Source organism: Heteronotia binoei, chromosome 3, assembly GCF_032191835.1.
Source record: "Heteronotia binoei isolate CCM8104 ecotype False Entrance Well chromosome 3, APGP_CSIRO_Hbin_v1, whole genome shotgun sequence".
In the NCBI taxonomy this organism is placed as follows: Eukaryota; Metazoa; Chordata; class Lepidosauria; order Squamata; family Gekkonidae; genus Heteronotia; species Heteronotia binoei.
In genome coordinates this window covers 101,580,151-101,594,112 of record NC_083225.1, presented here as the reverse complement: position 1 = coordinate 101,594,112, position 13,962 = coordinate 101,580,151, and the positions used below count along the sequence as shown (strand labels likewise).

General features: G+C 40.6%; 1 protein-coding gene across 9 annotated transcripts in view; it reads left to right on the top strand.

Moving 5' to 3' along the window:
* SON (SON DNA and RNA binding protein) overlaps window positions 1–10,311 on the top strand; it is a 53,382-nt gene extending 43,071 nt beyond the window's left edge. For 2 of the 9 annotated variants that reach the window (XM_060234293.1, XM_060234292.1), the window contains 4 exons: window positions 2,333–2,480; window positions 6,055–6,123; window positions 6,362–6,477; window positions 9,692–10,311. In XM_060234293.1, coding sequence (XP_060090276.1) covers window positions 2,333–2,480; window positions 6,055–6,123; window positions 6,362–6,477; window positions 9,692–9,850 — 492 coding nt within the window. In that variant the 3' untranslated portion in view covers window positions 9,851–10,311. Of the gene's footprint in view, window positions 1–967; window positions 1,372–1,620; window positions 1,704–2,332; window positions 2,481–2,959; window positions 2,974–6,054; window positions 6,124–6,361; window positions 6,478–9,691 lie in introns of those variants that run through there. The other 7 variants (XM_060234299.1, XM_060234294.1, XR_009555189.1 and 4 more) reach the window with 6 other exon arrangements.
* The last annotated feature ends 3,651 nt before the right edge of the window (window positions 10,312–13,962 follow it).

The window sequence follows — 13,962 nt, the reverse complement described above, 5'->3', positions numbered from 1 at the left end:
ATTCTAATTCTCCATCTTGCTTAGATCAGATACTTAATTCTACTTTGGTGTACTAGTCTAATTTGTATAGACACACAGTACTTTGTATGAATTCTTGCTAACTGGGAACTATTGTTAGAGTAATGTTAGAGAATTTAGGAGCAGAATGAAAGAGAGGGCTTTCTCCCGTAATCACACTGAGTTAATACCCAAATGGTACTGTGTTTCTGTCATTTTCTGTCTAGATGATGCTCACTGAACTTTGTATATAGCATATGACTATCTGAAGCTAACTCTAAATTTGCTAATGCTGTTTCAGCTTGAAGAGTTTCTATGTTGGCACTGCCTTGTAAAATGCAGAAAATTCTCTCAGCTCGATGAGTCAAACCAATTCTCACATGTTGCTGCAGTTAGGAAATGTTCTGAAATAGTTTGTTGATCTTCAAAGACTTATTTGGATTCCAAATATTCAGTGACTAAAACTAGCTGTATCAACTCTGCTGCACTTGGTAGGTTTATGAGATACACTCCAGGGGAAGTGAGATATTCTGAAGTCCCACTGCTGAAATCAGTGGCATTTAAATACTTTAGCCTCATGGGTCCCCGTTGGACTTAACCCCCCACTTCTGTGCTTCCTTTGGATTCTCTCTTAAAAGTATAGAAGCATGGTAATCACTGGAATGGCTAACTGAGAAACCAGTTAGGAAGTAGATACTCTTCATATAGTTGCTTTTCAAAGTTGAACTGCAAAAATATTAACAGACTTCAGTATATTGTTTTCTGGGTTTAAGACTGTGGTGTCTTGCTTTTAAACCTGAAAAGGTTAATATTTTTTCCCTCATATCCTACCCATTAATTTGGGAAGTGTATGATTAATTTCTGCACCCCTTAAGAGACCTCATCGGAAAAATTAGTCTGTATTGTCTTTGTGAACTGGGTGCACATAGGTGATGAAGCAGACGTTGATGAACATTCTCTCATTGCAAAGCAGGTACAAAAGAGGAATCAGAATCCTGGGTGAAATTGTTTGGGGTTTGTATCATTCTCTGCATGGTTGCCTTTTTCTAATGAGAGGTTCCTGCAAAAGAGAGGGAGGATGAAAATGGAAGTAAGTAAAAGCCATTCTAGGTGTATCAACTTCAGGCAGTTGGTATCTGGTGTTAGCTAATGTGTCTCTGTATAAACAGACTGCATGGCTTGCACTAATCAAAACATTTTAGTGAGAGAGATAATGTCTGCCTTAGTTCACCTTTTCCTTATATTAGAGTACTTTTTTCTAAAGTAATATTCACTTGCATGATGTACAGGTATTATGGTGGAACTTACATTACACATGTTCTGGCAATTTTACCATTTAGTTTCTCAGGAAATGGGGAGCTTGATTCATATTGTGAAGGGTATGTGCTGTAATTTTGATGAAGAGTAGATCACTCATTGGACTGATCTAAAGCAAAGGATATGTAGGTTGATACTTTTGTATCTTACAAAAGACTACATGAGAATGACTGTTTTCATTACCAATGTATATATTTAACACTAGCAGTTTGTTGCATTGGGTCATTGGGTGGAGCAGAAAAGAGAGATGATAGTTCACAGAATAGCCTGTGAACTTTCACCCCTCTATATGGAAACTTGTTTCAGGGCCAAATCTGCCTTGTAGCTGTCTCCTTGCCACGGTCATTGCCAGCCCTACTATTCACAACACTGCGGCCATCGAGGCCTAGGTACGTAAACGTTTAAGGAGTTTTTAAAGTACTTTACAGCAAAGATAATGCCTTTAAACTTGTTTGATACTCTTACACCATCTAATAGTATGGCTCTAATGATAATTCAAGAAAGTTGTTATATGCTATTATTGAACTGTGACTAAGTTCCTGTCTGTTTTAAAGAAATGCTTGGACCTTTCTCATGGGGATTTTGAGAACAAATGAAGTGTGCAGTTTGTGTAAAATGGGAAAATGTTGGATTTTTAAAAATCTATTCTTAATATCAGAATTGTCATATCTAAGTGTTTCCATCTTATTCAATAACAAAGTATGTGTGTTTTGAGCTACCTTTAACAGTGATTTCACAAAAAGAGTAGTGATTCATTGAAACCAAGTAGCATATTTAAAATTGTTGCTTTTATTTTTATAAATGCAGTAGACTATTTCAAATTTCTAATTATGGATTAAAATATTTATTTTAAGCTGTTCCTACATACATTTGTGAAAAAGTTTCTAACACATGAAACCTGACTTAAATTGTGAGAGAAAACATGTCTTTGATAAATTAAAACTCTTGAAAGCCTCTGATTTTTTTTTTAAAGAAAGGGCTAAACAACATGTTTCTTTGTACTTTTTTCTTTGGGTAGGATCAGTTTCTTAGAGCTGCTCCTGTAACTGGAGGAATGGGCGCCCAACTAATGAGAAAGATGGGATGGAGAGAAGGAGAAGGCCTGGGGAAAAATAAAGAAGGAAGCAAGGAGCCTATTCTAGTTGATTTTAAGACAGATCGAAAAGGTGAGCTTTTTTTGTTTGAGTTCAACTTCTGTATACTTATTACCCTCATTCACCAAAAGGTGTTCCAAACATGTAAGCAGATTTTTGCATAAGGATGATTCATCTGCTGTAGCCCTGTCTAGCTTACAGAGGATAGCCCTCCATTTGCTACTTTCATGTAGCTCTTGCAGGGGATGTAGTGGGCCCTGTAGTCCATTAGTATCAAACATATGGCCCAGGGGTTGGAGACAGCCCATCCAGGGCTCTACCTGGCTCGCAAGCAACTGTTTTTTTTTGGGGGGGGGTGCATCTGGTGAGGTATGTGTAGTTGAAGGTGTCAAAAAATAGAAAGGAACATTGCTAGGGGGTGAGTCTTAAGAGGCTGAGATAAAATAATATCCAAGGAATGAAAGCAAAATGAAAACTCTTGAAAGCTTCTGTGATTTTTTTTTTTAAAAGGGCTAAAAGATGCGTTTCTTCATACTTTTTTCTTTGGGTAGGATCAGTTTCTCAGGTTCCTCAGAGGGGGGTTGACTGTGGTGGTGGGGTTTGGCAAGAGCAGGTGCACAGAGTGGCAATTTGCCAATGCAGGGACGGGGCCAGTGGGGAAGAGAGAAGGAGGAGGGCTGGCAAATGGTTTTGGAGACAACTGGACTGTCTTCTGCATGCATCTCTGAGGGGAAAGATCTCCTAACCTTGGAAATGAGTGGAGAAGCAAAGAGAAAAAGGGGCGCTGAGGTTGCCACTGCACATCTGAACAGTTGCAGAGCCCAGAGGCAGATGAGGGATGATTACCTCCCTTCTCAGCCTGTGAGGAAAAAGGGGTCATGGGGGGGGGGGGACCAAAAATGCCCCCTGGAGTTTTTAGAAACAGCCTTTCTGGCAGCCTTGCTGCTTCCATTGGAAACACAGGTATGAGAACTGGGGGTTGGGGGGATTTGGGAGAGCCAGGTTCAGACCCTCCCCCCCCCCATCCGTGGCAGATTACTCAGCCTGGCCCACCTCACAGGGGTGGTGGTGGGGATGAGAGAGTCTGGTGGTAGGATAGTGGGAAGAGAGGAAAGAAAAAATGACAGATTGCAGTCATGCTCAGCTGCTAAGACTGGGCATAAGGGGGTGGTGCTGAAAAACTATTAACTTGCAAGCACGATGACCTATCTCCTTAAAGTGCTATATATACAAAAATGATTAATTTATACAGAAATATAAGATATCACCCCTTTTGTGGTATCCCTTGGAAAATGATTAAATGCATTTATTGGGACTTTTGTGAGTTCCCCAGTAAATCAGTTGCTTTCACTGCTAGGAATCAATTGCTTTTGTTTGCATTTTAAGTAAAAAATATTGTTAATTGCTTTTGCATGTGTCCTTTATAAAGTTTGTATCTTCAGTAATTGGCAATACATTTTATGGCACACATGACTTGGCCCAACAAAGTAACGTATATGACAGATCCAGGCCTTGTAACAAATGAGTTTGAATCTCTGTACATGGTCCCTTTTCATAGGTTAGCAAAACAAGTCAATAGATTGAGCACTGCTTAAAAAGTTACATTTCTTTTTTTAGTAGAGCTTTATTGAGAAAAGATGCAAAATCTGTTTTCCTAGTTTCCTTCTATTTGCAAATGTTTGTTGCTCTTTAAACAATATTGTATGTCAACTAAATCCAGTGCTATGGATGCTAAATGTGAATGACAAAAGTCTGATGTGGTACACAGATGGCGTAATAGGGGATCACTGCAAGCGATTGGCAATTATGACAAAATGTTGATGTGTTCCTCTGAGTAGTTTAAGTTTTAAAGATTGCTTTAAAAGGTTAGGAGATTTCAGCAAATTAGGTAGACTAGTGTTTGTTAAGCCTCATTCTATTATGGATCACTATGCTGATTTGTGACTTCTTTGCAGACCACTGCATTTTCTTAGGTACTAGCTGTTATACCAGCACAGAAAGTTCAGCCTCTCCCTTCAGAGGGTGAGGGATCCTCAGGAACTCAATGAAATGTTGCATGGAAGGCTGCAACAAGAAGGGGAAAGCAGCCCAAATTGTGTCCTTGCTTTGCTCACTGAAATTCATGTGTATGAAGATGGGTGGCTTTTGCCCATTTCACCTCAAACTGTATCTTCCCCAACAGCAGCTTTCTGCAGAAGGGCTGAAGGCTGCAGAGCAGTTGGCCAGAGACAGTGTCCATGAACTTTCTGATCATGGTGTGTAGAATCCTATCTAGTCCACCTGAAAGCACAGTGTAGATCAGGGGTGGCCAGTGGTAGCTCTCCACATGTTTTTTGCCTATAACTCCCATCAGCCTCAGCCATTGGCCATGCTGGCTGGGACTGATGGGAGTTGTAGGCAAAAAAGCTGCTGTTGGCCACCCCTGATATAGATCAAGTGGCAGTTTACAGAAAGCACTGCAAGACAGACATGCCTAGATAGGGATCTGCTGTTTTTCTGTCTATGAAAGCCATTCAGTGCTCTGATGTTCTGTGTATCATATATCACATTCCATATTCAGCAAATCTGTACAATGAGACCATGAATAGGAAGGGAAAATGTTTTTGCAAAATATAAATGGATAAACAAAGGCTTGGAAGGATTTCATACACTTCTCTCCCCCCCCCCCCCCACCAATGCTATGTTTGATTGAAAGCTGCTAGGGTTGGGAAGCTTCAAATCAAGCCCCAGTTTGCTTTTATTCTGAATGCAAGTGCCTTGGCAAATTGAAGATTATCCCCCCCCCCCCCCCCCCGCAACATACACTCTTTAAAACCAGGATTTCAAACTCTGTTTGAGTTTAGAATCCTGGTTTCAGGAAAGGAAACAAACTTTAATTTCTTCCAGCATCTGTATTTGGACATCATGGTAAATTGCAGCTTGATCCAGGGTTTCTAAAACCTGCTGTTCTGTTGAACTCCATATGGCTCAGGGAGAGGTGGGAAGGAAGTGTGCAAGCACAACAAGCTGTTTTTATATCCATTTGCTGTGCCTTCTGGATTTGATTTTTGTAACTCAATTTCTTCGTCAATGTTTACACTTTAAGTCATTAAAAATGTAGTAAAGGAGGGGGGGCTCAGAAAGTTGAAGTAGGAAGGATTAGTTAAAGAATATATAGCTGAAATAAAAAGTTGCTGTAGATTAGGCAAATCATGCTAGGGCTTGCATGTTTTCCAGGTCTTCTCTATAGTGCTAGCACTCTATAGTACAGCAACCATTAAACAACCTCAACTTTTTTGTAGTAGTGTGTCATGGACCACTTGAAAGCACACTTGAGACCATAATTTAAAAATAACTTATTTTACAGTAGTGGCTTTGTTAATCATCTGTGAAAAGGAAAGCAAGAGCACTGTGTTGTGACTAGCTGAATAGTTGATTTTTGATGAACCACAAGTGGGGGTATTAGAAATAAAGGTGAGAAATGGCATCAAGTGAAAAGCTTTGAAGTATGTGGCTGTTCTCTTGCAGAGTGCTGCTGTTGCTTGTTTTTTGGAACTATTTTAAAAAGTCAGCTTTTTGTACAGAGATTTCAGTGTAATATCTGGTGTCCATTTGAAGTAGATAAACTGAAGAATGTAATCGCTATTTTGTTCTTTGTTTTGTTTAGGTTTGGTTGCAGTAGGAGAAAAGACGCAGAAGAGACATGGAGTTTTCAGTGCAGTGAAAGATCTTGCAGGTGAATCTTTACACTGTGTCTCAGTTATACTAGTTTTGGACATTCTTGGCACCTTTAATTAAGATCAAAAAAGTTTAATTCTGGTTATGCATGCACATGAAAGCTTATACCCACAATTAAACTGTGCTGGTCTTAAAGGTGCCACTGGACTCAAACTTTGTTCTGTTGCTCAGACCAACACCTGAATCTGTCTTGGTGTTTTTTTATAACTTATAAAACAAAATCTATTTCCCTTAAGGCAAACATCCAATTTCATTATTGATGGAAGCCTGTAATAAAAGAAGATGGCCACCTCCCACATTCGTGTTGGTGACTGATAATGGGCCTGATCATCGCAAATGTTTTCTCTTTAAGGTAAGGGAAAGGTTTGTTTGTTGTCTGTGTTTGCATACCCCTGAAGTTGTCAGTAGCTAGTGAATGTATTTATTTATTAATTATATTTATATCCTGCCCTCCTCACCAAAGCAGGCTCAAGGCAGCTCACAGGCAAGAAAATGTTACACATTCTGCCTTATTTCAGAAAAATATATATTGGGTTGGAGCCAGTGACTTTCTTCCATAATCTGAACTCTGTATTTTAGACAATTCCTCACTTAGCAGAAGAGAGTCATAGGATCCAATCCACTGGATCAAATCCAGGGTCTCATGGAGTGCTGAAGAAGAGCAAATGGATGTGCATCTCCCAGAGACCAGGTGTGCATGTGTGACTGTCATTTACACAGCAATAGCAGTTGTACAATCAGCTGGGCTGTGTTATCTGCTCACCAAAATGAGGCACGTACCGCTTTCATATGTGTGTGTCTCACCACTACTGGGTTGGTGTCCATGCATAGTGATGAGATGCTATCATCTTAGTAGGCTGTCATTTAGACAACTTTGAGAAAATATTTATTTTGGCTTTTGGAAGAGCCTGTTTTGCTTTGTGCAGACAAGCCTTTAACTAATCAGCTCTTGGGCTTAGAGGTAAGAGGAAGAGGAGTTCTTTGAGCTTACCTAGGACAGCTGTCTCTCAGTCTCTCATGTATACAACACAAAATAGTATCCATTTCTCAGGTGATCAGGGTTAGAACAGTCTATACTTTGAGGGAAGTTGCCTCTTGTCACAGGCAGGATCAGTATGGCTTTTAGTGACTCCAGATGGAAGGACCTTTTACTTCAACATCCTCAGTCCAGCCCTGTTTGCCTAGCAGACAGCAGGGTATGGCTCCCCCAACACCACCACAGCATTTTCTCTTAGTGAAGACTGCATGGTCTCAGACTTTGTTTTTCAACAGAAGTCTCATACAGGTGAGATCCATTCCCTGCTTTGGTTGTGTGGGATGAGCAGCAAAAGTGCTCACAGTGAAAGCATTGCTGAGGCATGCTTGCTTCCCTCGCTGCTCTGGCTGGCAAGATATAGTGACAAAGTGCTCTCAGATGAAGACCTCATAGAAGCACATGTTCCTCCCTTCTACAACATGGAGGGTGTTGCAATAAAGAGTTTGTGGATAAAGGCCAAATAGCAGTGCATATCTTGTTTGGTTGGGAGTTTTAAATGGTGTTTAAGAACAAGCAGTGCTACAGGTGATGGCTTCCCAGAGGTAAACTTCCCTCTCTGTTTTGGCCTGGTGGGTTGTGGGATGAAGCTCCTGCAGGCAGTGGCGGACTGGGAGGACAAAACAGCCCTGGAAAAGACCCCTCCCTACCACAGAATCCTCTTATAGGATGGCCCACTGCCATCACTTCTTGCATAGACACAGGGCATTTGGGATGAACCATTATTAAGTTGGCCTTTCCATAGGACTATTTACAGGTGCACTTAGAGCTACATAAGGTGTGGGTCTTGTGCAGTCCATATGATTCAAAATAAGGCTTTAGGGGCCGCTGTTTTGCCCATTCTTTCTTCCAAGCCCTAATTGAGAGGAGCTGGATTCTGCATCTGCGTGAAGAGGAGAAGAGTTCCCCTTTCCCTGACATCTCAGTGGGGAAAGGCTCATCCCAGTGTCTTAGTTGAGAGTAATGAGAGTATTTGCAAAAGTATAGATATATAACAGGGTAGAATGGTGGAAGTTCCAATGAAAGTATGACCATTCCAGAAATGGAGAACCAGACTGAGTGTAGGCACTAGAGCAGAGACGTTCATCTAGCAGCCATGATGTCTTTTTTGTCATTTCCCACCATGGGAGGGGAAGGAGGGTAACCTGATCCCAGCCTAGATGGGGGTCCTAGATCTCAGTTCTCTTCTAGGTCATGATTTAGTAGTTTCTGCTCACCTAGTCATGTCTCAGTCAAAGAAGGATGAATTATCAGAATGTTCAGAGGATTCTTGTTCAAGCAGATATGGATCAGAAAGGAAGGGGCTGAATGCTGCTCAGCTTCTAGGCTCATGCAGGATTAACTCCCCAGCTGCTATTTAATAAAGTAGATTGAGCTAGATGGCTTCCTAGATGATCAGAATTTGGTCTGACTCTGCTTAATGTTTTGACTTCTGTTTACAAACACACACTATTCCCTTTTACTGTAAAGTGCGATCAGATCACAGCTGACTTACAGTAACCCTAGCAAGGGACTTTCAAGGCAGGTGAGAAACAGAGATGGTTTGCCTTTGCCTTTCCCTGCAGGACTGAATAGCAGTCCTCCATTATATGCAATAGGACCTAGCTCTCCACCCAGGTTTTGGATTTGTCTTTGTGCCATTTTCTGGCTGGCGGTTCCAAAGTCAAAAGCTACCTCGTGAAAATCACTAGGATCACAGGATTCATGGGTATTAAGGGTTCTTAGCCCTTTGTGTCTAGCATGTGGGACTTTGGGAGGTCTGAGTCACTGTTTGCCTTTTTTCCGCAAATCTTCCTAACAATATGAGAGTCATCCTCTTTGTCATATTATGGGCAGTATAGACTTGCCATATCAATCTAGGGACTCTGCACCTCTAGAAAAAACCACTGCATCCTCCATTTCTCAACAACATTCAAGGAACTTCTTTGATTGTCTATATGCTGGGATAATAGATTCATGATTTTGCTTTGCATTTGTGTTCTAAATCTTCAGTTTCAATAGATGCTATTTTCCTTGGCAAAAAGGTGTCCCAGTTGGGAATTATAGCTCAAGTGACATACAACATTTGATATTAACATCTTACATCCCTGAGATACAGAGTGTTCCATCCCTATCACTGGATAAAGAGAAATTTATTCATTTACTGTGTTTTGCTGTTCTTGGTGGTAGAAGGATAGGGCATCTGCCCACTTTTATTTTTAGTACCCTTGGAAAATGTGGTTGGTATGATAGTCCCAGGGTGGCCTCCGCAATTATTTGCTTCTGCTAGTGGGGGCTTTAACAGGAGATAGTCTGAAAATTGCTGAGGGAAGCCTCTCCCTCTGGAGTCACCAAAAGCCTGAGATGCTGCCTGTGACCAGAAGTTTCCCCCAGAAATACAGACCATCCAAACCTAGACTGCCAATCCATGCTAAGTGAACAAATTTTTCTTTTGCAGTTGTATAGCTGTAGTTTTTTGTCTTAAGAAAGGGGAAACAGGTGCGACTTGATAATTTTAAATGATTGTGTGTCCCCCCACTCTCTTCTCAAACAGGTGATGGTCAATGGAGTTGAACATAAACCTACATTTGCCAGTCCTAATAAGAAGCTTGCTAAAGCCACAGCAGCTACTGTAGCTCTTCAAGCATTGGGAATTGTACCAAAAGAGCTCTTGGCTAATGCCACCAGCTTCAGGAGTGCCTCACACAATTAACTATGGTTTTTATATCAACATTTTGAGATGATTTTATTCTACACAAAATGGTATTTCCTTTCTGTCACTATGTACATACATTAGCAGCTCATTGTAAAAAAGAAAAAACTGTACAGACACCTTCAGGCTTTTCTTTTTGTACATGGAAAATGTATTTAAATCACATTTAGTTTTGGTATGTTTATATTATTGATGTTAGTGATGTAATTATTTCTTAAATGACTAAAAATCAATATATAACTCTGAAGGTATCTGTAATGTGTTTGGAAATGTAACGAACTTTCCTTGGAATACGGAATGTAAAATTTTATTGTTTGTACCATGATACAGTTCTTATGATTTTGGTAAAGTTTTTGTTGTAGTCAAATCCTGTATAGTCTATTAACTTTAGAACCGTAGCTAGCAGTTAGTGCTAGACAGATTTTTGGGTCCTTATTTTACTGACAAAGAAAACAAATGAATGTTTGCTGGACAATGTTACTCATTTTTCCCTCCCTTACTATGCTGTTTGGAGTCTAGCAGAATAATCCATTGCAACTGACCATTTCAGAAAAAGATTCAAACTTTATATGAGAAGGGAGCGTATTCAGCAGTAGGATGGACAAGAATGGTACCATAAAAAAGTCTCTGCATGTTTCAATATAAGAGATAACAAATTGCCCTGTTGCCCTTAAACACACTGCCTGATGTGACTGTATAAACTCGTGGTTACTATGAATTTTAATCTACAATTGGATGAGGGGTATAAATGAACCTAATGTTGTACTCACTTTGGTTAATAAAGCTGCACAAGTTCATTATCTTATTTATTGACTAATGAACAGTGCATGATAAAATTTTGTGTCCCTCCAGTAAGAAGTTGGTGATTCATGCCAATATATTAAATAGTTTCCAAGTATAATTTTCCTTAGAGTACTTTATATTTTGAGTCTAATGTTTTGGCTGTAATTTAGCCTAAATTCACTAATTTTTAAAAAGCTTGCAACAATGTAGGTCACTGAAGAACATTCCTGGATAGGGAGGGGCAGGAACCAGGAGAAATGAAAGGTTTTTTTTTAAACGGCTTTTGTAGGTAGCATGTGCACATGTGCAACTGGAAGTGAATGCACATGTGCAACTGTATATGTGTGCATGGGGGCACAGCGGTTAATTCTGAAGGTTGGTACTCCAACTGACTTTCAGCATTACCTCCACATTACCTCCAGCATTACCTGCCTGTGTGCGTTCGCTTCTGGGTGCACATGCTGCCTATGAAAGCCGTTTAAACAGAACCCTTACCGTTTTCTCAGTTCATGCCCATCCATATTACTGGATATTGCAGAGTTTAAAATAATGGAATGTTTTTTTATTTACATACTGCCAGTTTGATTAAACTTGCTAGAGTATCCCAATAACTTCATTCATGATATATGAAAGGATATAAGTGGGCCATCAATTTTTAGTGTTTTCTGTTTTGGAATTTTCTAAAGCAGAACTTTGCTGCATTTAAAGTTAGCTTTCTAGTTTTTAGTAATGGAGTAAGCATAGGCCTCGGATTCAGTGGGAGCTCACAGGAGTGTAGCTCCTAAACCTTTCTGAGAGTTTCACCTCCTCCTCCCCACCTTGTCCATTGAATAGTAGGTGCAGCTGCATAACAATCCTGGATGAGCTCCACCACCTGTTTTTCTACAAAATGACCCCTGAGTAAGCATATTACCCCCCCTCCCCTCCAGCTGTTTGATAATGTTTGGGCTCGTGCCTCAGTAGTAGTTTTTCTACTGTATTCTGTATCTTGTGATAGTATTCTTTATTCTCCACAGATAGGATTCCTAATTCTTACTCCCTACCTAAATATGCCTTCCTAATGTGAAGATTCTGGATCTTAGCTGTCCAGGAGGAATTTTAAAATAATTACTCATAGTGCCTTCACATCCCAAGTAAAAAAATAGAGCCTGTGGTCACATTTGGAATTCTGACACATCATGGTGGGTGCAACAACAAAATGACTGCTTCAGTAGACCTAGCCACAATATGGTCATAAGAACATAAGAGAAGCCATGTTGGATCAGGCCAATGGCCCATCCAGTCCAACACTGTCACATAGTGGCTATATATATATATATATATATATATATATATACACATATACATACACACACACACACACACAAACACAAACACACATGCTGTGGCTAATAGCCACTTATGGATCTCTGCTCCATATATTTATCCAATCCCCTCTTGAAGCTGGCTATACTTGTAGCTGCCACTACCTCCTGCGGCAGTGAATTCCATTTGTTAATCACCCTTTGGGTGAAGAAGTACTACCTTTTATCCGTTTTAACCTGACAGCTCAGCAATTTCATTGAATGCCCATGAGTTCTTATATTGTGAGAAAGGGAGAAAAGTACTTCTTTCTCTGCTTTGTCCATCCCATGCATAATCTTGTAAACCTCTATCATGTCACCCCGTAGTCAATGTTTCTCCAAGCTAAAGAGCCCCAAGCATTTTAACCTTTCTTCATAGGGAAAGTGTTCCAACTGTTTAATCATTCTAGTTGCCCTTTTCTGGACTTTCTCCAATGCTATAATATCCTTTTTGAGGTGCGGTGACCAGAATTGCACACAGTATTCCAAATGAGACCACACCATCGATTTATACAGGGGCATTATGATACTGGCTGATTTGTTTTCAATTCCCTTCCTAATAATTCCCAGCATGGCGTTGGCCTTTTTTATTGCAATCGTTATCTACCATGACCCCAAGATTTCTCTCTTGGACTGTCTCTGCTAGTTCACAACCCAACAACTTGTATTTGCAGCTGGGATTTTTGGCCCCAGTGTGCATTACTTTGCACTTGGCCACATTGAACCTCATCTGCCACGTTGACGCCCACTCACCCAGCCTCAACAGATCCCTTTGTAGTGCAATTGCACAGTCTTGACATTTTCAGTGAGTTATCTACCATGACCCCAAGATCTCTCTCTTGGTCAGTCTTTGCCAGTTCACACCCCATCGACTTGTATTTGTAGCTGGGATTTTTTGCCCCAATGTGCATTACTTTGCACTTGGCCACATTAAACCTCATCTGCCACGTTGACGCTCACTCACCCAGCCTCAACAGATCCCTTTGGAGTGCCTCACAATCCTCTCTGGTTCTCACCATCCTGAACAATTTAGTGTCATCTGTAAACTTGGCCACTTCACTGCTTACTCCCAACTCCAAATCATTAATGAACAAGCTAAAGAGCATGGGACCCAGTACTGAGCCCTGCGGCACCCCACTTCTTACCGTCCTCCACTGCGAAGACTGCCCATTTATACTCACTCTCTGCTTCCTATTAATTAGCCAGTTTTTGATCCACAAGAGGACCAGTCCTTTTACTCCATGACTCTCGAGCTTACTAAGGAGCCTTTGATGAGGAACTTTATCAAAAGCTTTCTGGAAGTCAAGGTAAACTACATCTATTGGGTCCCCTTTGTTCACATGTTTGTTCACCTCAAAGAACTGTAACAGGTTAGTGAGGCAAGATCTTCCCTTACAGAACCCATGCTGAGTCTTCCTCAATAACTCCTGTTCATCAATGTGCCTACTCATTCTGTCCTTGATAATGGTTTCTACCAACTTTTCCGGTATTGAAGTCAGACTGACTGGCCTGTAATTTCCCAGATCTCCTCTGGAACCCTTTTTAAAGATGGGGGTGACATTTGCTACCTTCCAGTCCTCAGGAACGGAGGCAGATTTCAATAAAAGATTACATATTTTTGTCAGGAGATCCAGAAGTTCAACTTTGAATTCTTTCAGAACTCTTGGATGTATGCCATCTGGACCTGGTGACTTATTAGTTTTTAATTCGTCTATCAGTTGTAGGACCTCCTCTCTTGTCACCTCAATCTGACTCAGGTCTTTCAACACCCCTTCCAGAATTAGTGGTTCTGGAGTAGGCAAACACTTCTCATCTTCCACAGTGAAGACTGAGGCAAAAAATGCATTCAGCTTCTCAGCCATTTCCCTATCCTCCTTCAGTAATCCTTTTACCCCTTGGTCATCCAAGGGCCCCACTGCCTCCCTGGCTGGTTTCCTGCTTCTAATATATTTGAAGAAATTTTTATTGTTGGTCGTTTATTGTTTT